General features: G+C 43.5%; 1 protein-coding gene across 2 annotated transcripts in view; it reads right to left on the bottom strand.

The window, feature by feature from the left end:
• Positions 1-3,319: 3,319 nt before the first annotated feature.
• ADNP (activity dependent neuroprotector homeobox) overlaps positions 3,320-25,114 on the bottom strand; it is a 44,505-nt gene continuing 22,710 nt past the window's right edge. For both annotated transcript variants that reach the window (XM_077460528.1, XM_077460527.1), the window contains exons 3-5: positions 14,380-14,496; positions 10,354-10,446; positions 3,320-7,837 (exon numbers count right to left, since the gene is read on the bottom strand). In XM_077460528.1, the coding sequence (XP_077316654.1) occupies positions 4,694-7,837; positions 10,354-10,446; positions 14,380-14,487 (3,345 nt within the window). In that variant the 5' untranslated portion in view covers positions 14,488-14,496 and the 3' untranslated portion in view covers positions 3,320-4,693. The remainder of the gene's footprint in view (positions 7,838-10,353; positions 10,447-14,379; positions 14,497-25,114) is intronic.

Genomic DNA, 25,114 nt, shown 5'->3' on the forward strand with positions numbered 1-25,114 from the left:
CACTCTGACAGTTCTCCAGCATTTCTCTGTGGAGAGATGAGAACCTTCCAGAAGAACCGCCATCTCTGCAGCACTCCACCAATCAGGCCTGTATGGTAGAGTGGCCAGATGGAAGCCACTCCTCAGCAAAAGGCACGACAGTCCGCTTGAATTTGCCAAAAGGCACCTGAAGGACTCAGGTCTGATGGAACAGAGATTGAACTCTTTGGCCTGAATGGCAAGTATCATGGCTGGAGGAATCCAGACACCGATCATCAGCTGGCCAATACCATCCTTACAGTGAAGCATTTTGGTGGCAGCATCATGTTGTGGGGATATTTTTCAGTGCCAGGAACTGGTAGACTACTCAGGATTGAGGGAAACATGAATGCAGCAATGTAGAGACATCCTTGATGAAAACCTGCGCCAGAGTGCTCTGGACCTCAGACTGGGGTGAAGGTTCATCTTCCAACAGGACAACGACCCTAAACACACAGCCAACAACAAAGGGGTGACTATGGGACAACTCTCAATGTCCTTGAGTGGCCCAGACTTCAATCCAACTGAACATCTCTGGAGAGATCTGAAAATGGCTGTGCACCGACACCTCCCATCGAACCTGATAGAGCTTGAGAGATCCTGCAAAGAAGAATGGGAGAAACTGCCCAAAAATAGGTGTGCCGAGCTTGTAGCATCTTACTCAAAAAGACTTGAGGCTGTAATTGGTGCCAAAGGTGCTTTGACAAAGTATTGAGCAAAGGCTGTGATACATACATACATGGAATTTGCATGGCTTTCAAACAAATCTCTTTAATAGTCATTATGGGGTATTGTTTGTAGAATTTTGAGAAAAATAATGAATTTAATCCTTTTTGGAATAAGACTAACATCTGAAATTGAAGGGGGGGGAAGCGCTGTGAATACTTTATGGATGCACTGAATGCCCGGGCCTGTCACAGGAGTTTGCTATTGTGCTCATCTATACTCCACTGATGGATGAAATGCCACTTCTAAAATATTAACTGTTGCTAGTATTCCCTACAATACACAGGAAATCAGTAGCGATTTGTAAAATATAGGCCACCACACAATTCTAGGTGGAAACCTCTATGCACAGTTTTCAAAACGTTCCCCTGTAATGATAGCAACCTAGTCATTTCTCCTCATCCATTCTGCTGAATAGGTTAAAGCTGAAGTTTATTTTTTTTTTGCAAATCTGCACCAGGCATGGTAACGTAAAATGAATGACGAGTGTGCTGGTGGCTGCTCTATTCCTTTAAATATTCCATCCTCCGCCCACAGGTAACCCTGCAGGTATATTTTACCATTGCAGAGATTAATACGAGCCGGTACACCTGAGACAGGGTCAAAAGTACCATTTCTCATGCCCATTTGCTGCACCCCCTGCTCCATTCATATAAGCTAAATGTTTTATGAACAAATTTATGAATGGAGGACGACCAGATAAAAGAACGGTCAACCTCCTTTATTCGTAGAGCAATTTTCACAGTGGAGTTAATAGTACAACTTCTATAAAAAGGGAGCAGGAGAGGCAGAAAAGGCGGCCATAGTCAGCACTTGACACGAGTGCCTTTGACAGGTGACGGCACTCATATTGACTCCTACAGCACTGGTGGATGACAGCTATTGGGGAGGAGGGGGGGGGGGGATCTGGAGGCAGAGGATAGAAGATAAAACAGCAGAAGGATTTCCCATGTGTTCGGTGTGAATCCTAGCTTATCCATACAGTTAAACCGACAAAAAGGATGTCCTAATGTCCATTCAGCCCTGCCATTTACACAGCTCTGTCATACAGTCTGGCAGGGCAGGAGACTTGATATTTCTCTGCTGAATTTCAACATGCAATGCCTAGTACCTAACCCAGCCTCTTCCTTATTAACAAATGAGCTGTGCAGCACCACTGACTAGCTTTTTTTTTTTTGCTGCTTCTCCATCTCCCAGTCTCAGCTTTGTTGTAAAGGGACTGCAAGTGGCTAATATAGAGCAAAAATCAGATACTTACATTTTTTTTTTTTTTTTTTATAATGAAAGCAAAGGTATAAGGGTTGAACCAATACTATCGGTGCCAATACCGAGTATATGCACAAGTATCGCTACTCATGCAAATTCACCAATACCTGAAACCAATACTTTCAGGCACGGCTCTCAGTGTTAAAGAAGTCCAGTAATTGGAGCGGTCAAAGAAAAAAGAAAAAAAAAAAAAAAAAATAAACAGCCGGCAATGTTTATTAACAACATTACTCAGCCCTGAAACACTAAAATAAAAAAGAAACATTGTTTCTTTTTGTATATTTCTGTTTCTTCATCTGCAGATCAAAAAAGGGATGAAACAAATGTTCCTCTGAACCCCTTAATAACCCTTAATTTACTCTAATCAGCCTTAATTAACTCCCTAGTCTCCATTTAATTATTTTCCTGCTTTTTTCTGTTCACATTCTATAAACCATAAACAAATTAAAACTTTTTTTTTGTTTGCTTTGTTAGTGACCCTTTTTACATATAAACATTTACACATTTCACATTGAAAAAGCGCCAAAAAAATAAATCAAATTTCATTTGTAAATAACTTTTCAATGCTTTGTACCATTGCTGACAGCTGAAGTTAAAACAAAACAGTTGCGGTAGTATCAGTTTGTATTGGCGAGTACTTGTATGTATCGGTACTTTTACTCATTGTAAAGAAAAATGGTATGGGTGCATCCCTAGAGTATTAAAGAAAACAGAGCTGCATAAATGTGTAAAATTTTTTATCCGCCTGAGGTTCAGCTACTGTTTTAACAATCTAAACCACAATGGGGGTTGAGATACTAAAACTGGGAGTGCAAAATGTGGTGCAGCTCTAGCAACCAATCAGCTTCCAGGTTGGATTGTCAAAGCTTAAAATTGAAGAAGCCGATTGGCTCCCATATACAGCTGCACCAGATTTCTTACTCCCCAGTTTTAGTAAATCAAACCCCATGTGTCCAACACATATCCCCCACACATCTGCAGCAGTAGAGGACAGAACTCCTCCATCAGATACCACACTTATCTGTGCAATCACAGAGAGGCTTGCGCCCCCCCCCCCCCCCCCCATCTCCACAGTGAGCAACAGAGAGGACAACGGAACTCCTCCTACAGATCCTGTGTCTTTCTGTAGTCACAACGCACCCAAACAAGGTAAGGGGGGGTGGTGTACTGCGACGTACAGGAGGCTGGCGTGCTCTGGACATCTAGTCTTACAAGCGCAACCCACCCTTTGAGGGCAACCATAATGCTAATGGACACCCCTGATCTTAAAAACGAATACATAGAACAGAAGCAAAAGGTCAACGTGAAGCACAATACAGCTTTTTTTTATTTATTTAGATGCTTAAATGAATACAAAGGGAAAGAAAGATCACAAAATACTACTACAACATTGTGTCAAATATTAGATGGTATAAATGAACATCACTAGGTGGGTGTGAACTAAATATACTAAGAACCAAAATACAGCATTGTGTTTCCGTTTTGGGTACTTGAACACAATACATATTTTTTTTTTTACAGACTCTTCTTTAAAAGGTGTCAAAAGATGAATAACTGGCATACTTTGTCTTGCATTGGGACCTCCCTAGAATAAAGTGTACCTACCTTTCAGGTGCAACACGCGGCCAAAAAATGTGCCTAAGTCCGGGCCTCTGCTCACCAGAATCCCTCCTAGTAAAAATACAGGGAGGAGGCACTTAAAAAAAAAAAATTAAATTAAAAAAAAAAAAAAAAAAAAAAGGAAGGATGCCGCAATTATTTGGTAGGCCGCTTGTGCACTTAAAAAATACTTTTCTCCTCCAAAACACCAGCTTGTCTAAAGTTCTTACCGTCAATTTGGGGGAGGGGGGCCTTTAACGGGTCAGAAATAGGAAGAATAATTCTAATACAACAACCGAAGATCGCTCTTAAAAGTCCAGGCTCCATTCTGAGATTGTACGGATTATGTGCAAAAACTAAAGTTCTTCAAAATTACATATTAAATTTTTTTTGTTTTTTTTTTAAGTTTTTTTTTTTTGTAACTCCTTGAATTATAGCGGTTTCAAGCCTTTTGCTAGGTAAACTAGATACAGCATTAATTACACAGCAGGCCATTACTAAATTAAAAAAAAGAAAAAAAAAATTCTATAGTGGGTACACAAGAACAATTTTAGAAGCCTCACTTTTGAATAAGTCTAAAATACTGTACAAATATACATTTTTTTTTTTTTTTTTTTTTTAACTATTCAGAATGAATACATGACAGGGGCAGAAAAAAAAAATTGTATCCCAAAAAAAAATAAAAAAAGACAGGATGCAAAGCTGATGGTGTCACACAAGTTCAGCTGCTAGAAACCACAACTCAAGGAGGCTTGTTGGTTTCCTTTCAGAAGACTAACTTCATGGAAAGAAGAAAAAAAAAAAACTTTTTGGGAAGCTGGAACAAGAACTTTTGAATAAAACACAACTGTGCATTTTTTTGTATAATCCACTGTTGCTCTTCACATCAGGCACGTGCCCGATGTTGAGGAAGTCACAAGCAATCTAGACAAGTATGGTCTTAAAGGGGTATAAATTTCAGCAGCTGAGATTTTAACCGTGCAGGTCACTGGCCAACTCAGGGACAGTTAAAAGTTCGAGAAAAGTCCAGCTGTAATGAAAAACGTTTAAACTACTGGTTTGCCCGCAGTAGTGCCATGTGAATCTATACTTCCTGGCTGCTGAGTCCCACACCTGCTAGACCGCTATGCATTTTATCTGCAACAGTCATGTTAAAGTGATCCCCATCTTCGCTATCGTTTGTGCCAGTCTGCCAATCCATTGGCTGGTTTGACAAACTCTCCTCATTGGCAGATGAGCTGCTTAATGACGGCGACTTTTCTTTAGACCAGAACTCTTCGACTTTTTCTGCGGAATTCTCTTTCCATTTGGTTGGCTCCTCATCGCTTTCTGGCGAGTGTTCTTTTACTTCTTCCTTGGTGCTCCCGGCATCCTCGCTGTGGTTGGAATCATTGACCCAAGTTTCGGGCTTGACCGGTGTTGGTTCTTCTGCTGGACTGTCTTCTGGCCCATCTTCTGGGCCGTCTTCTACCTCAAAGACCTGTTGAGAAACCGGTTCGCTGTCGGGAGGTGGCGTTGTCTCTTTAGAAGCAGGTGGCTCCTCTTTCTCTTGCTCGTTGTCGGAATTGTCTAGGATGATCTCAGCATTGGAGTCAGAATGATTATTGGCTTTTGATGGAGCAGGTGCCTTTTGGACATCTTGAGACTCTTCTTCGGCCTGCTGCGGTAGACTCGGCTCTGGTTCTGGTTCCGTACTAGGGGATTTCACAGGCTCTTTGACATCCTTTTCAGGAGATGGCTCAATGACAGTGACGCTATCGTTTAAATCTTCTTCAGCGTTTGCCGAACCTTCTGAGGAACTAGACTCATTAAGTTTTCGCTTATCTACGGTTTTACTTGCGTTTGGTGCAGCCTGGGATTCGTCAATGTTCTCAAACATCCACTCAGCCCCAAAATCCATACTGTGTACAACTTTATTAAGTTCTCTCATGCTGAAGCCAAGGAGAACGCTGCATTTGTACCGCTCGCAGTCTCGGGCACACTTTTTCCTCTTGTTGCTAAAATGAGATGCTATATCGCTCTTCCATAACCATAAACTGGATGCTAACTTTTCAATCTCCCTTCTATTAGCATAGGGCTGAATGTTGAAGTATTTTGTAAGGAATGTCTTTCTGTTTTCGTAGGAGTCATCTTCATGCCCTTTTGGATCGACTGCCAAAACCACTGGCGGTTCCTCGGGCTTATCATCTAAAATAATCGGAGCATCTGGGTCCTCGTCTGGCCTTCTTTTCTTTACATTCACTAGATCTACAAAGTCATTCGGACGTTTCATTGCAGGCATTATATGGGTAGTATTAATTCTTATGGGTGCATTCTTATCCTGCCCATTCTGGGTTTTTCCAACACCTCGGCAATGCACAAGATGAAGTGTGATAGTTGATGCTGTCATGTTACTGGTGTACACGCCAAGACAATGGATACACTTGTAGGTGAGCTTTTTCTCGACAGGATGGACGGTCTGAATGACTTGATGCCGCTCTCTTAAGTGGTGGGCAAGAGCATCCGAAATAGGACCCTTCAAGATAGAAAAGCAGAGCGGGCATAAAGTTTTACCTACATCTTTCTTGTAGGGCACAGCAGTCTGTGGCGAGTTTTTGACTGCGGGCTCCACCTTTTCAGGAGCCTTTGCTGGGGCTTTCGGAGGAGGAGGAGGAGCAGCCGCTGGTTGATTTTGAGCATGGTAAGCAACAGATTCAGCCGGAGCATCCCGTAGATTGTATGTGGTGACAAGCAAGTGGATATTTGTGTGGCTGCCTTGCTGTAACGTTAAGTCAAAAGTCAACGTGGAATCAGTTTTGGGCGCCATTTCTTCATTGGCATGAACCATTCTCATGTGAGCAGCCATCTTCTCGACATCGTTGAAGGTGGATCGACAGTAAGGGCAGGACAGGCCGTGGATCAGCATGTGGTTTAGCAAAGTGTCAGTTGGCAAGTATCGGTTACAGTATAGACATTTACTTGTGAAGTTGTGTATTTTCATGATGTAGTTTGCTACCGCAGGCACCTTTTCTGCCTTGTGCTCCTTCTCAAAGTGAATGCTGTATACGTTTTCAGGGAATAGCTCATTGCAGATGGTACAGATTTTCCACTTCTGGGTAGACGAGGTGGAATTGGCGGCGGCGGCAGCAGCAGCTGCAGCTGCTGAAGCAGCCCCTGGAGACTTTGCACTTGTCTGGACCATACCACGGGAGGCTACATGGGGCGGAGTAATAGAAGCAGGCTTTAGATGGCTACTTGACAATGCAGAGTTTCCAGACTGAAGAGAGTACCTTAGTGGAGCAGGAGATCTCTGGTCATTTGACAGTGGGTACTGCCTGATGTTGCCACCTGGAAGCAATTGCTTCATTGACTGGGATTGCTGAGGGATAGAAACAGATGCATTGCCACCCATACCCATCCTCATCTGCTGGCCAACTGCATAGCCTGGTCCGATTCCTTTAACGCCATAGTTGTTCTGCTGCATGTGCATGTTAGTCATGAGGTTGGAATTCATTGACGGCTTTGGTATCGCAATTCTATTGACCATCTGTTGTGAAGGAAGAGGTCGAATGTTCCCTGGCGTAATTGGACCCATTCGCTGAGGCATGCCAAGGGGCTTCTTCTCTTGTGGCTTTGGTGCTATCAGCATCAATGGCTTAGATCTGGGGACGACCACGTTGGTGTGGCTTATCATAGCTGTGACCTGGTACCCAATGCGTTCGTGGTCTTCAATGATGTGCTGGACTAAAGTCTCATAACTCTTCGGCATGAACCGACAGCGCTTGCACTGAATGCTGCTTTCATCGTTAGCGTTTGCGCCTGAAGACACCGCACCGTTAACGGATTTTTCACACTTGGCGACATATGGCGCCGCAACATGCTGAAAGTGTTCCCTGTATATGTGTTTTCTCACCACTTCATAGAGGGGATCTCTGTAAGTGCACTTCTTACAATAATACACTGCCTGCTCCACGCTGTCAGTCGGCTTCGGCTTAAGGCTCTCGTACTTGTTTTTATCCTTGAAAGTGGTGAGAGGTGGGTTGGGCTGCGGTGCACTGGGGGCATGAAACACCTTAATGTGCATTTCCAAGGTCTTGCGGTCTCCGTTATATGTGCAGTACGGACAGTTCAACAGAATGCGGTTCTCAAAGTCCTCATTATGTACGTTGCGAAAGTGACTTTTATACGCAGAGAAAAACTTGGAGGAGAATGGACATTGGCTGCAGCAGAACTGTTTGGTGCGGTAGTCCTAAAAAGGAGGAAGGAGAAAGTACAAATTACTACTACATCCCAACTTTAGAAAAAGTTTTTCTTAACTGAAGAACAAAATATGAGGCTTTTTTTTTTTTGCCAATTATGGTGGAACACTTTTAAAGCTTAGGCAAAAGGATTTACAACCACTTTAAAGGAGAAGTTAACTTTTTGCAACGTTACATCCATATTCAGGGTGTAACATGTTACAAATCTACCAGCCCCGACACCCCCTCAGTTCCCCATAGTGACGGGCAAGTGTGATCTATCGCAATCTGCAAAAAAAAAAAAATGTGGCAGCGCAGGACTCCGCCCACATCATTCATTCACACAGTTCTGCGAATGCAGAAAACTGCAAGGTCCGGTAACCCTTGCAGCTGTCAGCTACTAATTCTCAATGAACTACCAGAGTGCCGTTGAACGCTGTGGTAGTTCATTGATGCTTCCTGTAAGTGTGTAACTGCTTGGCCGCATGATGTACAGCCAAGACAGCTTACACAAAGTCTACAAGAGCCCTTCATTGCACCCACGATCTGCTGATCATGGGTGCAATGCTTTCCAGGCTCCCAATAAAAAAATAAAAAACTTTTTTTACCTGCAAAAAGATGTGCATTATATTTTTTTTTTCTAAAAGGTGAACTTATCCTTTAACACAGTGGGCCCAAGACCCCTTTCACACTGGAGTTGTTTGAGGCGCTTTAACGCTTAAAATAGCGCCTGTAAAAAGCCTCAGCTGCAAACCCAGTGTGAAAGCCAGAGTGCTTTCACACTGGGGTGCTGCGCTGGCATGGTGTCACAAAAAGTCCTGCAAGCAGCTCCTTTGCAGCGGCTATAGGAGCCGTGGATACACCGCTCCTATAGCGCCCCTGGCCATTGAAATCAATGGGCAGTAACGCCGGCAAACCGCTGCTGCAGCAGCGTTTTGCAGGCGTTTTTAACCCTTTTTTTGGCCACTAGCAGGGGTTAGAACTGCCCCGCTAGCAGCTGAATAACGCTGCTAAAAATAGCGCCGCTTTACCGACGCCAGCAGTGTGAAACCACTCTTATAATGTAACATTAGCGCATTTGGTGAACACAGCCTCATTGAAAGCCTGTGCGACTTTCTATTTTTCCCCCCCAACAGTTGCATTGCTAGGATACAAACTTGACCACCCCATCTACACACAGCAAGAAACTACAACTATACAAATACAGTAAACTGCATCAGATAACACGACAAGAACTCATTGAAAATGCACAATCGCTCCCTTGATCGCTTTCAGCTGACATTTTCACATTATTTTAGTAATAGTCATGTGCATGAAAGGCCTGCAACAGAACAAGTCTCCTCTGCTTCTCATGTCTACGATCCCAAAAAAAAAACCCACACATGAAGGGAGAAGGCGACAAACGTTTGCTGGATGGTAACTGGGTCACCAGTACACCTAAAGCCAACAGGGAGCATTTTTAAATAACTCAGTTAATTTGAAAAAAATCCCACATTAACACTCAAGACCTCTTTCACACTGGGGCTGCTGTTACTATCAGTCAATGAGGGAGACAGCGGCGAGAGCCACTGCTCTCGTGCACATTGCTGAATCGGATCACACTCAGGTAAGAATAGATGGTGGCTGGGGGGAGGGGATACTGCACAGATGGTTTTCTTACCTTAAAAGCGGAGCTCCAGCCCCCCCACCAAAAAATTAAAAGTCAGCAGCTACAAATATGATAGCGGCTGACTCTTAATATTAGAACACCCCAGATTATTTTTTTAATCCGCTCTCAGATTCCCTACTGCGAATGTGTGAAGTGCTTTGTGAATGGCCTGATGACGGGGGATGGGTACATGTCAAACACAGGTAGCAGCTCCTCCTCCCCCCCCCAAAAAGTGTCAAATGTGACCGGCGGGGGGGATTAATACATCTGCACCCGGCAATTTTAACCTCTTTACGCCAACTGTACGCAAATGTGCAGCTCAGCTTGAAGAGGTTGAGCCGGGGTGATGCCTGCAACACCCCGGTACTGTTTATTTTTATTTTTTTTTAGAGCCGTGGTTGGCTTTCTTGGGATAACAATTGACGCGGCCAAGCCACTGTTATCCCAAGAAGCAGGAGGGGATATGCGCCGTTTAGGAGATATTTCCACTACCTCTAGGCAAGCCTTATTCTAGGCTTACCCAAAAGTGACGCAGGGTGCTTTAAGTGCAAAAAGGTTGCAGACCCCTGCATTAAAGGTAAAGAATCTCCAGTCTTTAGAACCACTTTAACTTATCCAAAGTCTTACTGATATGTATCAGGAGTTGACCGAGAAAGTCTAACCTCCAATTAGACCGCTAGGTTATGCAAGCTTGATCGTGACTCAAGTCGCACAAGGACGGGCATTTAGCCCGATATTGTTAAAGGACTGGAGACAATGACTGCACTATGGAATCTGCCTACTGGTGTAGGATTGTTAACAGAAAATAAAAAACAAATTGATCACAGATGACTGAATAATAGTCAGAATTTGCATAACAATTGCATTAAAATGACATACCTGATTTTTAGTCGACGATGGGTCATAGAGTCCTACATCGTCCCAGGAGGTATTCTTCACGTAGAAGTCATTGGGCTCAAACTGCTTAAATTCCTGACAAAAAAACAAAACAAAAACACAGCAATATTAACACGTACAAAATTCGCGAAATTGCCCTCACTTTGTAGTAGGATAAAAAAATTCAAATAAAAAAAAAAAAAAAAAAAAAAAAACACACAACTTTCTTATAGTAATGATACAAAAAAATAATAATAATAATTTAACAGTAATGAGTGTGCAAGCAATGTATGACAGTATGTACTAGATCAGCCTCTCTCAACCTTTTCAACACAGAGGAACCCTGGAAATAATTCTCCGGTCCTGGGGAACCTCTGCTAAAAATGGAAAATTTACAGCTCATCATACATCAGAGTGATGGTCAATGCGAAGGATGCTTCTTACACTTGTGATTATTGGGAGGAATTACCCCCTTACAGATAACTAAAAAGGGTCAATGGTGTCCTTGAGAACTTACCTGAGAGGCAGAAATTGACCATTGCTCAGGGAACCCCTAGCAACCTCTAGAGCAGTGAAGGCGAACCTTGGCACCCCAGATGTTTTGGAACTACATTTCCCATGATGCTCATGCACACTGCAGTGTAGTAGAGCATCATGGGAAATGTAGTTCCAAAACATCTGGAGTGCCAAGGTTCACCATCACTGCTCTAGAGGAACCCAAGGGTTCTACGGAACCCTAGTTGAGAAACCTTGTACTAGATGATCACCCATGACTATTTCCAGCATAAACAAATTACAAGAGACTGGAAGCAAATGCCTCATCATCATTTTTATACCGCTGTCAACAGCAGAATTAGGTGCAAAAAGAATCTTCTGGTTTACAAGCTATTAAAACATCCCAACTTCAAACAAAAATGTAGTCCCATTCCAGCCATCGCACAGTTGGTTGTTCCCCTCTTCATGGGCAGACCAATCCTGCCGTGTATCTACATGAAGTTAGTTAAATGACGCTGGGCGTTATTAAACCCTGGAAAGCAGCAATTTTCTTTTTTTTATCAGTTTTAAAAGCGTAGTTGCATTGGCTAAGGTGGGGGGGAGGGGGTTAGAACCTTGCGCATGTTATTATATCATCACCGGTCTTCCAGCCGTGAATAGTTTTCCTCATTTCTCTTCCTGTCATCACATGGACAAAAAGGAAAACTTCCCATATGAATGCATAAACAGCGATAACACCATTAGGACTGCAGATAATAATGGGGTGCCGTGACACGGCCTCTGTAGCTTATGCATGCATTTGCAAACGAAACCTGTTTTTAAAGCAAACTGGACAATTTGGTTGTTTGTAAGCAGGCTGGTGAATTGAGCTGGGAATTTTCTTTGGTTTTGTTTGAAGGGTGTTGCCCTTCCCTGTGCTCCTTGCTGCGGCGGACAGTTATAGGTGGGGGTAGTGCCCATTTGTTAGCACCAACAACACTAGTTTCTGTTTTTTTCTAATTTTTTTTTATTATTGAAAAAAAAAAAAAAAAAAGGACACGCAAAACAAATATTTTCCATACAGCCAGCAACACTATTAGTTTTTAACTCTCCCCCAAATGGAGTTGGGCTTTATTGCGTTCCAACTTCACCATTAGATTGCTAAAAATAAGAATTGTGTGCAAAATTTTCAAACTGGAAGACAGAACAATTTCCTCGGGGGATTTGTTTTTTTTCACGCGCCCATTGATTAGATCTACCACATCCAGAAAATCTGTCTTGGTGTTCTAATCCTGCCATCTTTAAAAAAAAAAAAAAAAAAAAAAAAAAAAAAAGGTCAATGGTCTTCACCTCCTCCCAGGGCCACTATGCAGTCAGTGGGGTAGATTTACTAAAACTGGAGGAGGAGGAGAGCAAAGTCTGGTGCAGCGCTGCATAGAAACCAATCGGCTTCCTGTGTTTCTGTCAAAGCTTAATTGAACAAGCTAAAATTAGAAGGCAATTGGCTCCCATGCACAGCTGCAGCAGATTTTGCACTCCCCAGTTTTAGTAAATTAACGCCATTACTCTGCACACTGTGTTGACATTAGGTGTTCCATTATCAATGCAATCACTCCAAGTGTTAGGTAGAAAAAGATGAAGATCTGAGGGAGGGTAGCTAAACAGCATTCAGACTAGCAAGATTTTTGCAAGACTTTTGCAGCCCTATGCATGCAGACGGTAGATTAACATACAGATGACTTGCTTTAGAAATCAAATACATAAAATTTTAAATTATGAAAAAAGTGGACTAGGACTGAAAAAAAAAAAAAATCTGAGAAAGAATGCAATTCTTCATAGGAAACAGAAAGTTACTATGCCAAATCCTGAAAAGTTATTTTTTTCCCCACCCGAAAAGTAGCAGTGTACTTCCTGACATGTTACATAGTTAGTCAGGTTGAAAAAAGACACAAGTCCATCCAGTTCAACCACAAAAAAAAATATATATATATATATATATATATATATATATATATATATATATATATATATATATATATATATATGCTTTATGCAGCCTGACTCCTCCCACAAATACAGGCTGACCTGCGGTCAGAGATAGATAGATAGAGATAGATATATATATATATATATATATATATAGATATATATATATATATATATATATATATATAGATATAGATATAGATATATATATTATATCTCTATCATACCAGCCCATATACCCAATTCTACACCCACAGTTGATCCAGAGGAAGGCAAAAAACCCCAGCAGAGCATGATCCAATTTGCTAAAGCAAGGGAAAAAATTCCTTCCTGATCCCCCGAGAGGCTATGCCTTGAACCTCATAGTTGTATATCTGAAGCGTGAAATCTAAAGAACTGCTGCCTTCGACTGTTGGTCTCACCGGATTAGGGAGAGGTCACCTCTGTGTTGCTCACAGTTCTCCTTGCTGGAGACAAAGCTGTAGCAGGCACGAGCAGTACAAGAATTTCCTGCTTCATTCATGCATTCTTTGGATGTGTGCTTCCTGCACCACTCCTAATGCTTCTTTATAGTTCCCCCACCAGTTATTAGGAGGGAGCTCTAAAAAGGCGACTTCACACTGACCCGCTGTGCTCTAGACCAAGTGCAGCTAACCTGCGGGTTTAGTGTGGGTCAGCTGCGCCTTAGCCTATAGACTTCTACAATGTTTGGAGGTTTTGGTGCAGTTTCAGAAATTGCACCAAAAGATGAGGCATGCAGAAGTTTTGGTGCGTTTTCGGAAACTGCACCAAAACCACAGGACCTCTCAGAAGTCTATGTAAAAAGCACAACTCAACCGCACGAAAAGCAGTGCTTTATCAAATGTGCGGCGGGGCAGTGTGAAACGGCCCTAACATGTGGAAAGCTCTGCTTCATTACCAAGACTGCCATCTCCACACAGACTGTACAGAATAAGGCACGATAAAACCTGTCATGGGGGAAAGATCAGCTGCAGGAAAACCACAGACTATAATGGTGACTGACCTTTTAACCTATGCTTGCTTTTTTGGGCACAGATTCCTCAGGTCAGGTCCTTATAAAGTGGTTATAAAAAAAAGGTAGAACGTGCATTTTATGCGTTAAGATAAAAAAACCTTCAGTGTGCAGCAGCCTCTCTCCACCCCCCACCCCACTGCGATCCATCAATGTGCACGAGAGCCTCGGCTCTCCAGGTACTTTCTCCTTATTGGCCGAGACAGCAGTGGATACCATTGGCTTCCCCCTCCTGTCAATCGTAGCCAATGAGGATAGAGTGCAGTGGGGCTGTGCCACGGCTCTGTATGTGAAGGGACACACAGAGCAGGGCTCAGGAGCACGTCAGCTCTGGTTGGCCGCCATTGCAAGCTGAGGGCAGGAAAAGCCAGGAGCACCGGCAGGGGACCCGAGAGGAGGAGGATCTGGGCTGCTCTGTGCAAAAACCACTACAAAGAGCAGGCAAGTATAACAATGTTCAATATCACTTTACCATGCTAGATAACATTTCTGAAGATGAATGAGGAGGTGTAATAGAGACCCAGGAAAAGACTCACCTCTACATGCTCTTTGCAGTACTCGAGGCCAATGTCCCCCAGGATCTTCTTCACTGTCTTCCTGGCTTTCCGTAAGCTGCCAAGGTTATTTACAGGAAGTTGGAACATTTTTACTACCTGGCAAAGAGAAGACAGAGCTGGTTAAGAAACATGCAAAAAAACAAAAAACAAAACAAACACAAACTGTCAGCCCTTAGGCTGCTTTCACACTGGGGCGGTATTCAGGCGTTACAGCGCTAAAAATAGCGCCTGTGTAACGCCTGAAAAAAACCGGCCCCTTTAACTCCAGTGTGAAAGCCGGAGGGCTTTCACACTGGAGCGATGCGCTGGCAGGACGGTGAAAAAAGTCCTGCCAGCCGCATCTTTGCAGCGGTGAAGGAGCGGTGTATTCACCGCTCCTATACCGCTGCTACCCATTGAAATCAATGGGACACCGCGGCAATACCGCCGGCAAAGCGCCGCTGCAGCGGCGCTTTGCGGGCGGGTTTAACCCCTTTTCGGCCGCTAGCGGGGGTTAAAACCACCCCGCTAGCGCCCGCGCACCGCCGCTAAAACGACGGTAAAGCGCCGCTAAAAATAGCGGCGCTTTACCGCCGACGCTGCTCTCGCCCCAGTGTGAAAGCAGCCTTACATAGCCAGTAAAATATAACCAAGAGTAATTTTCGGAAAAATACTGTCTTAAGCTTATGGTCACAGATTTCCTATCACTCTACATTATCTCTCCTAGTACTGTATATAGAGCTCAATGTATATTCAACCTTTACACAGGGTGGGCATCGAATGCCATTGGGTACTGACATTACACTTATACAAATTCTGGCTTAGGATCACAAGTTTAACCTACTGGGCACTTAAACACCCCTCCTGCCCAGACCAATTTTCAGCTTTTGGTGCTCTCACACTTTGAATGACAATTACTCAGTCATGCAACACTGTACCCAAATGAATTTTTTGTCCTTTTTTTCCCCACAAACAGAGCTCTCTTTCGGTGGTATTTGATCACCTCTGGGGTTTTTTATTTGCGCTATAAATGAAAAAAAATAACGAAAATTTTGAGAAAAAAAAAACAAAAAAAACATTTTTCTTTCTGTGATAAAAGTTTGCAAATTATTAATTTTTCTTCATAAATTTTGGCCACAATTTAAACTGCTACATATTTTTGGTAAAAATAACCCAAATTAGTGGATATTATTTGGTCTTTGTGAAAGCTGTGGTGCGAATCGCACAAAATTGATCACATCTGATGTACATTTCTTATGACCCGAACAAGCCAAGAAAGTAGAAATACCTCCCAAATGACCCCTTTTTTGAAAGTAGACTTTCCAAGGTATTTAGTAAGAGGCATAGTGAGCTTTTTGATGTTGTCATTTTTTCCGCACAATTCTTTGCAAAATTAAGATTTTTTATTTAAATTGTGTATACCACAAATAATGCCCCAAAATAACTTCTGCTACTCCTCCTGAGTATTACGATACCACATGTGTGGGATTTTTTCACAGCCTGGTCACATAGGGAGGCCCAACATGCAGGGAGTGCCATCATGTGGTCTAGGAGCATAAATGACACCTCTAACTTGTTGACTACTATTACACTTTTGAAGGCCCTGGAGCACCAGGACAATGACACCTGACACCCCGACGTGGCTCTGATGACAGATGCCACTAATACTTGGCACTGATTACATATGGCAATGATACCTGTCAATAATCACTTATTGTGATTTTTTACCAAAAATATGTAGAAGAATACATATCGGCCTAAACCGATGGAAATTTTTTATTTATATATATATATATATATATATATATATATATATATATATATATATATATATATATATATATATATATATATATATATATATATATATATATATATATATATATATATATATATATATATATATATTTGGGGGATGTTAATTATAACAAAAAGTAAAAAATAATGCGTTTTTTTCAAAAATGTCGTTCTATTTTTGTTTATAGCGCAAAAAATAAAAAAACGCAGAGGTGATCAAATACCACCAAAAGAAAGCTCTATTTGTGTGAAAAAAAAAAAAGACGTCAATTTTGTTTGGGAGCCACGCCACACGACCGCGCAATTGTCAGTTAAAGCGACGCAGTACCAAATCGCAAAAAGTGGTCTGGTTTTAGACCAGCAAAATGGTCCGGTCTGTAAGTGGTTAAACACACTGCTCCAATGGACTCATGCCTGGAAACAATGAAAACACTGGGAGTAATAAGATCTATGGCGATACAGGTGATGGCATACAAACCACTAGAGCCGGCGAAAAATGCATCAAATCTTGGCCCACTTAACAGGGACCAGCCGAGGTTTGATACATCATACATACATGTACTGAATTCAATCCATCGATTGACTTCAGCACAACCAGTTTGTTAGATTTTTTATTTATTTTTTCTTCAAGCGACCACTGCCTGCGGCTATAACCCCCAGCAGTGATCATAGTGTTCTGCTGGCCGGGACGGCTCCCCGTTGGCAGAACACAGCGGTGCTACGGAAGGGAAGAGAGAGATGAAGCAATTTTCTTTCTGTGGTGGAAGGAAAGAAAATTGCATAATCTATCAGCTGCTTAAGAGTCAGCAGAACCTTAGCTTGGATGATAAAGACAACAAGACACCTCTGATTATTGGTAGACAACACCCCTAAATGTCCCTTCTGCTCTCCCCCTACAATCATAGCCACCGATATCCAGAATGAACACAGTCACATAACAAAAACACACATTTGGATTGATTTACTAAAGAAATATAGGCCGTTTCATTCAGCCAAATAAATGACCCTGAATAATGTAGAGCAGCCTTTCTCAACCTTTTCAACAGAGGAACCCTTGAAATAGTTCTCCGGTCTCGGGGGAACCCCTGCTAAAAATTAGAAATATACAACTCATGATACATTAGGGGTGATGGTCAGTGGGAAGAACGGTCCCCACACTTGTGGTCAGTGGGAAGAACGGTCCCCACACTTGCGGTCAGTGGGAAGAACGGTCCCCACACTTGCGGTCATTGGGAAGAACGGTCCCCACACTTGCGGTCATTGGGAAGAACGGTCCCCACACTTGCGGTCATTGGGAAGAACGGTCCCCACACTTGCGGTCATTGGGAAGAACGGTCCCCACACTTGCGGTCATTGGGAAGAACGGTCCCCACACTTGCGGTCATTGGGAAGAACGGTCCCCACACTTGTGATCATTGGGAAGAATTACCTCCTTACAGATTGATCTTTTTATCTATGGTGTCGATGGAAACTTAACATTCCGGAGTATACACAAATTGCCATCATAAAAGCCGAGGCAGCAGACTTTGCGAGAATGACACAAATCTAAAAATTTTCATAACTTTTGGCCACAGCTGTAGAATCAAAGCACAAAAATACAAACCAAAACATCCTTCTCCCTTATTTTGGACCCGGCTACAGCTGTGTGTACATTCTCACTAGGCTTGGTTTATTTTTCACATGTTGCATTTTCAAAAAGCTTAAAGTGGTTGTATGTCCCGTCAGGGAGCCACCCCTTCACTCCCAGTCCTTAAAACACAGCAGGAAGAGGGGCTATCCCCTCAGACAATTTGTCAACACAAATTTTCCCTTTACATGATATCCAGGGATATGCAATTAGCGGACCTCCAGCTATTGCAGAACTACAACTCCCATGAGGCATAGCAAGACTGTCAGTCACAAGCATGACACCCAGAGGCATGATGGGACTTGTAGTTTTGCAACAGCTGGAGGTCCGCAAATTGCATATCCCTGCTCTAATCTCTGGTGTTAGTGACAATTTCCCATCCTGCACCAGGGACAACAGTCATCAGGTAGGAAGGAGACATCCCCATACTTAAACACAGAAAGCAATAGAAACCTCACAGGGAATCTAACCCTGCTGCACTTCTTCAAAGTTATTTTTAAAAACACGTGTTCCAGTAGGGAATGTACACCTGTTAGAAATTTTTAAAGAGACTTTAATACCACTTAAAGCCTATAATAACCTAACAAGCAAGGTTGCTATGACAGAAGAGACCTCACCAGTCTATCGTTTCTGCTTCTTCCCACCTGTTAGCTGTCACGTACAGAGCCACGCATGCGCAGCTCAGCAGGCATGTACGGTACCCGACCTGTGCTGAGATCTTGCAACTCCTGTGCTTATGCATTGAGTGATGTCATTATGGCCTAGCCAGTCAAGTGGCCAAAAACCCAGAACCCCAAAGGAAGACCGGGCAAAGATGGGAAACACCCAGGACCTGAGGGATCAGCGACAGCGGGGGCACCAAAGGACGCATTATGACAGGCAAGTCTGCCATAGTGTGCTAATATGCAGTGAAAACAAGTACATTATACCATAACCCAGTGGTCATCAACCTTGTCCTCAGGGCCCACTAACAGGCCAGGTTTGCAAGATAAGTGAAATACATGACAGGTGATATAATTTGCTGCTCAGTGATTGCAGTATTCTAGTCTGCATCTCCCCAAGATAATACATAAAACCTGGCCTGTTAGCGGGGCCTGAGGACAGGGTTGGTGACCACTGTCATGACCCACCTAGGGAGTCCAAATAAATATTAAAAAACACACACACTTTAAAGTGGAACTGAACCATTTCTATCTCCCCTGCAGAGTCGTGATGTGAGGTCTCTGGGCTTTTTTTTCAGATTTGGGGACTTTGGCAGTCTCAATAAGTCAGGCTAGTAACCCAAGTGCTTCATTCCTCCTTATGATGTGCGCCAAGAATGTACTGAGAGATGTGCATGCATCTTATAAAAAAAAAAGGAAGGCAAGGAGTCCTTATGGCAAGCAGACACTTAGGCTGCTTTCACACTGAGGCGCTTTGCAGGAGCCAAAGTGCTAAAAATAGCACCTGCAAAGTCGCCCTGAAACAGCCGCTGCTGCGTCTCCAATGTGAAAGCAGGGCAGACAAAGTCCTGCAAGCCGCATCTTTGGAGCGCTGTAGGAGCGGTGAATTTACCGCTCCTAAAGTGCCCCTTCCCATTGAAAACAAAGGGGCAGTGCTGCAAAGCGCTGATGTAGCGGCAGTTTTAACCCTTTTTCGAATGCTAGTGGGGGGTTAAAACTGCTATCAGCCGCATAGCTCTGCTAAATATAGCGCCACTTTACCACCAGCGCACACAACGCCCCAGTGTGAAAATAGCCATAGGGGGGAATTTATCAAAACTGGAGAAGACCATCTGGAGCAGCTGTGCATGGCAACCAATCAGCTCCTATCTTCAACTTGTTCAGTTAAAATGGTTGTAAACCCTTACAAACCACTTTGACCTACATTACCTGTAGGTCCAAGATATATCTCCTAAACCTACACGGTTTAGGAGATATTTCCCCAAAGACAGGCACCGCTGTCTGCGGCGCATGCGCCGTAGACAGGCGTGCAGGCGCACTGATCGCCGCGCAGTTAACGGCGATATGCCGTGAGTGGCGGCTCCCGTGCGCATGCGCGGGAGTGACGTCATCGGGGCTCAGATGAATGACAGTGGCGGAGCAGGAGACCCACCAAGAAGATGGATGCTCCGGACTACAGGGGACAGCGGTGACTTCGCTGGCTCCTGTGTCAGGTAAGTGACACATAATGGACTACTATGCAATGCACAGTAGTCCATTATGCTTTACCTTTGCAGGGAATCAAAGAGGAACTAACACCCATCAGGGTTTACTTCCTCTTTAAGCTTAAAAAAAAAAAAAAAAAAAAACACAACAACAAGCTAGAAGTTGACTGGTTGCCATACACAGCTGCTCCAAAATTGGATATTTTTTTTAGCAGAGACCCTAGGGAATAAAATGGCGATCGCTGCAATTTTTTATTTTTAAATATTGCATGGTATTTGCTGATGTTACGCCGAGTAAATCGATACCCAACATGTCAGGCTTTAAAATTGTGCACGCTCGTGGAATTGAGACAAACTAGGGTATGTAAAAATCTCCATAGGGAACGCTTTACATTTCTCCAAGGTCTAGCACTAGAACGACCGCTCTCGCTCAAAACGTTTGTCGCGATACTTCACATGTGTGGTGCAAATACCGTTTATATATGTGTGCGAGACTCGCGTATGCAAATCGCTTGTGGGCAAAAGCACGGAGGGATATGGGCGCTTTAAAGTCTCCCATGGGAGCAGCCGACCACACTGTTGGATTGTTTCTTCAATATTCACAATGCATATACATATTGCCGTCTTGAAGTGGTTAAAATCAGGGCAAGTTCATCCTTACCACATTAAGATTTTTTTTTTTCCCCCCCAGCCACGATTAACATGTCAAATCTCTTTAGATTAGATTAGTTGGAAAACTGACTAAAAATTTGGATTCTTATTTTCCTATGTGAAACGAGCCTTAGGTTCTCCAAACAGCAACACGCAGGCCATTCAAAAACGCACCAAAGGAAAAAAAAAAAAAAAAAAGGTGCAAATCCTAAGAGCCGCGCAGTAAACAGGAGCGAGCTCCTGGAGGATTATACATGGGAGAGAGAAGGTAGAGAGGTGTGCGCTTTATTTCTAAGCCAGGTTCAGTTTTCTGAGGAAGATGATCAGAAGAACCCAAGGTGTACGTCACCCGGCACACAACACCAGATTTCATCATGTGGAGAAGTCACCGTTGTCCCGGATCAAAGAGAAATATTACACAATAAAGCAGCAGCGACTCTACTACAAAAATGATTTGCTGAAACCTGTTAGCAAAGCCTGGATGAACATCTCCGAATCTTTTCGGGTCAAGAGAAATGAAAGAAAGATATTTCTACAACTACAAATAGATGAAAACCAACAACACAAAAATTTTCACCCAACAAACTGGTTCCTTGTACATTTGTAAAGTCTGAGAAGAGTGAAACAAGCCTGGAAGAGCTGCTGCATAGAAGACTGAAGGCCTCTTTTTTAGCCTCAACTGACAAAACTTTTTAGATAAACTGGCAACATCGACTATCATGCCGCGTACACCACGGTCAGACTCCGATCGCACATTCTGACAACAAAACCCATGGATTTTTTTCTGGCATATGATGGCTCAAACTTGCCTTGCATACATACAACCACACAAATCTTGTCGGAAATGCCGAACGTTAAAGTGGTTGTAAACCCTTACAAACCACTTTGACCTACAGGTAAGCCTAGATTAAGGCTTACCTGTAGGTCCAAGAAATATCTCCTAAACCTACACGGTTTAGGAGATATTGACCTGAAGACAGTCACCGCTGTCTACGGCGCATGCGCCATAGACAGCGGCGCGCAGGCGCACTGGGTAAGCCACAGATCGCGGCGACATGCCAGCTCCCGTGCACATGCACGGGAGTGATGTCATCGCTACTCCGGCGAATCACAGTGCCGGAGCGGCGAGACCCACCAAGAAGATGGACGCTCGGAACTACAGGGGACATCGGTGACTTCGCTGGTTCCTCTGTCAGGTAAGTAACACATAATGGTTATGTGTATATATGCATAGTAGTCCATTATGCTTTACCTTTGCAGGGAATCAAAGAGGAAGTAAACTCATCAGGGTTTACTTCCTCTTTAAAAACGTGGTGATGTACTATGAGCCAAGAAAATTGAAGTTTAATAGCCAGTGCGGCTCTTCTGCTCGATTCCGAGCATGCGTCGAGTTTTGTGCGTCGGAGTTGCTTGCACGCGATCGGAATTTCAGACAACGGATTTTGTTGTCGGAAAATTTGAGATCCAGATCTCAAATTTTGTTTGTCGGAAATTGCGATGAAAAATGTCCGATGGAGCCCCCACACGGAATTTCCGACAAGGTCCCATCAAACATTTCCCGTCACAAAATCCGACCGTGTGTACACGGCATATGAATAATTTATTAATCCCAAAAAGGGAAATTATTGCTACACAGCCAACACAATCCCAACAGCAGAAAATAGCACCAATAAACCAAAATTAAATTGAAATGAATAATTAAAAACATAAATAAATAAAAAAAAACACCCCACCAACTCAGCAACTACAATACTTAGTAAAGGACACAAGTCCATATTCAGCAGCATCTATTACAGTCTGCTATTACTTCATTGCATACGTTTAAATCAGGATAGCGGTGATGCTGCTATAGAAACATGTGGTATACCTTCTGGCCAGACTGGTCATACACATCTCCTGCAATCAGCTTACTTCTGGGATGCCGACTGTTGCCTAGCAACAGAGGAGAGTACCAATTTTGTAAATTGAAAAGACAAAAAAAAAAAAAAAAATTGGAATTAAAAAAACACACACACACACACACACACACACACACAACCAATTTAGAAAACAAAACTACATACCAAAACAAACGTATTTTTTTTAAAATTAATATTACAATCAGGAATCTCCATCATACTCAATAGGGGGGAAATCACGGAACTATAACTGTCAGAGGATGGCAGCATTCCCCGGCTCCTTAGAACTCCAAGCAGTACAGTCTCAAATCAGCGAAGCAATCAATCCCTGCGGCAACATCCACTCACTGCACTGCAGGTAAACCACACTGAACTCCTCACCACAAGCGCAACGCAGGCTACAGAGCAGAGACTCTCTATATACTTGTACAGCACATAAGAACCAGATTGCTCTATGGGGGGGGACTGCCGTGTTTAGCATGTACAAGGTCCTTCAACATGATAATAGCCAGCAGATGCCATTTACAATTCTATTTATATAGCATTTTCATTAACAAGACACTGGCAACTAAGCACGTGTAGAGACATGATAGTGCATGGGTCAAATTGAAGGCCCACGGGCACTATTCCGGCATGCCAGGTCATTTTTAGGTGGCCCTTGTACCCAGGGGGAGAGGAGAAAGTAATATGTGGATAGCCTGTGAAAGAGCTGAACCCTGCCTACTGTACACAGCGCACCCCCCCCAAAACCCCCTCCTACTGTACACAGCGCACCCCCCCCAAAACCCCCTCCTACTGTGCACAGCGCACCCCCCAAAACCCCGCCTACTGTACACAGCGCACTCCCCCCAAACCCCGCCTACTGTACACAGCGCACTCCCCCCAAACCCCACCCCTGTACACAGCGCACTCCCCCCAAACCCCACCCCTGTACACAGCGCACTCCCCCCCAAACCCCACCCCTGTACACAGCGCACTCCCCCCAAACCCCGCCCTCTGTACACAGCGCACTCCCCCCAAACCCCGCCCCCTGTACACAGCGCACTCCCCCCAAACCCCGCCCCCTGTACACAGCGCACTCCCCCCAAACCCCGCCCCCTGTACACAGCGCACTCCCCCCAAACCCCGCCCCTCCCAAACCCCGCCCTCTGTACACAGCGCACTCCCCCCAAACCCCGCCCTCTGTACACAGCGCACTCCCCCCAAACCCCGCCCCCTGTACACAGCGCACTCCCCCCAAACCCCTGCCCTCTGTACACAGTGCACCCCCCCCTCCCACACCCTGCCTACTGTACACAGCACAAATCACAAAACAGATGGTATTATTGCCCCTTTAAGGTTCCCCCACTGTAAGTGTAATTTGCACACCCACCATTCCACGCGGTTCGGCAGGGAATGGAATGATTGCGTTTGTACACCTATTCTCTTGAAGAAAAAAAAAAAGCCTTGCATAAATATAAATATATATATATATAAATATATATATATATATATATATATATATATATATATATATATATATATATATATATATATATATATATATATATATATATATATATATATATATATATATATATATATATATATATATGTCTTAAATATACAGCTGGCCCTTTAAGGACAACCATAATGCTGAACCTGCCCGCAATGAAAATGGAGTTCAACACCCCTGCGATAGTGTATCTGCAAATGACATCCCTCTTCACATATACTCACCTTACCTGCACTCTCTGGCAGCCAGCACTGACATCAGCATTGTCTAACATCCCACCTTGGAGCTGACCAATGGCCGCTAAGCCTGGGCAGTGTCGCAGGGTAGCAGGCCCCACAATCCACGATAACTGGTATTCTCACCAGCTGTGAAAGAATGAGATGCAAGGGAGCACAGGTTAGGCCAGTGCATGGGAGAAGGAGGAGCTTTACAGAGACTTTGGCACTAAATTTTTTGTATCTCAAGCCCATTTACCTCTGTATGTGTTAGCAAAAGCTCCACAAGTATATTGGGCCTGCAGTTAAGTTTTAAAAGCCAGATCGTTTTGTAAAAACACCCCACCAATCTAGATATTGATAGAGTATGATCAGTGACTAGATGTGAACGTTGCAGAGAAACCGGTGCAAAAATCTTCGGACAACTTAGAAATCAGGACTAGAAATTCTAAAATCAAATTGGTTGCCAATGCTACTGTACTTGACTGTATCTTGCAATATGGAATCCACCTGCCAGCCTTTCTAGATTCCCGGTAGCGATGAAATGTCTAACACTCACCGTGAAGAACGCCGTCGCATTCTATAAACTTTTCACATCTCTGCAGAAGTTGCAGGGTGTTTCCAGGGAAACCACATCATCACTTTCACACACAGCAATGAGATACCATGAGCTCCTTTTCTGAGAGGTATACCAGCGGGAGGTGACAGGACCACCCTTCCAATAATAACACAACCCGCTAAGGATGATGAATGGTAGAAAGGTTCAACTGCAACTTTGGATACTAACGTGGCACATCCCAGTACATCAGTACATACCTACTACAGATCACAGCCATTACACTACCAGACTGAATGTACCTCCTAAATACTGCACCCCTCTAATCAGGCCAATAGATATTTCCCGTA

The sequence above is a fragment of the Lithobates pipiens genome, unplaced genomic scaffold (genome assembly GCF_037356315.1).
Source record: "Lithobates pipiens isolate NorthernLeopardFrog02 unplaced genomic scaffold, aLitPip1_a1.2 Scaffold_28, whole genome shotgun sequence".
NCBI classification, from domain to species: domain Eukaryota; kingdom Metazoa; phylum Chordata; class Amphibia; order Anura; family Ranidae; genus Lithobates; species Lithobates pipiens.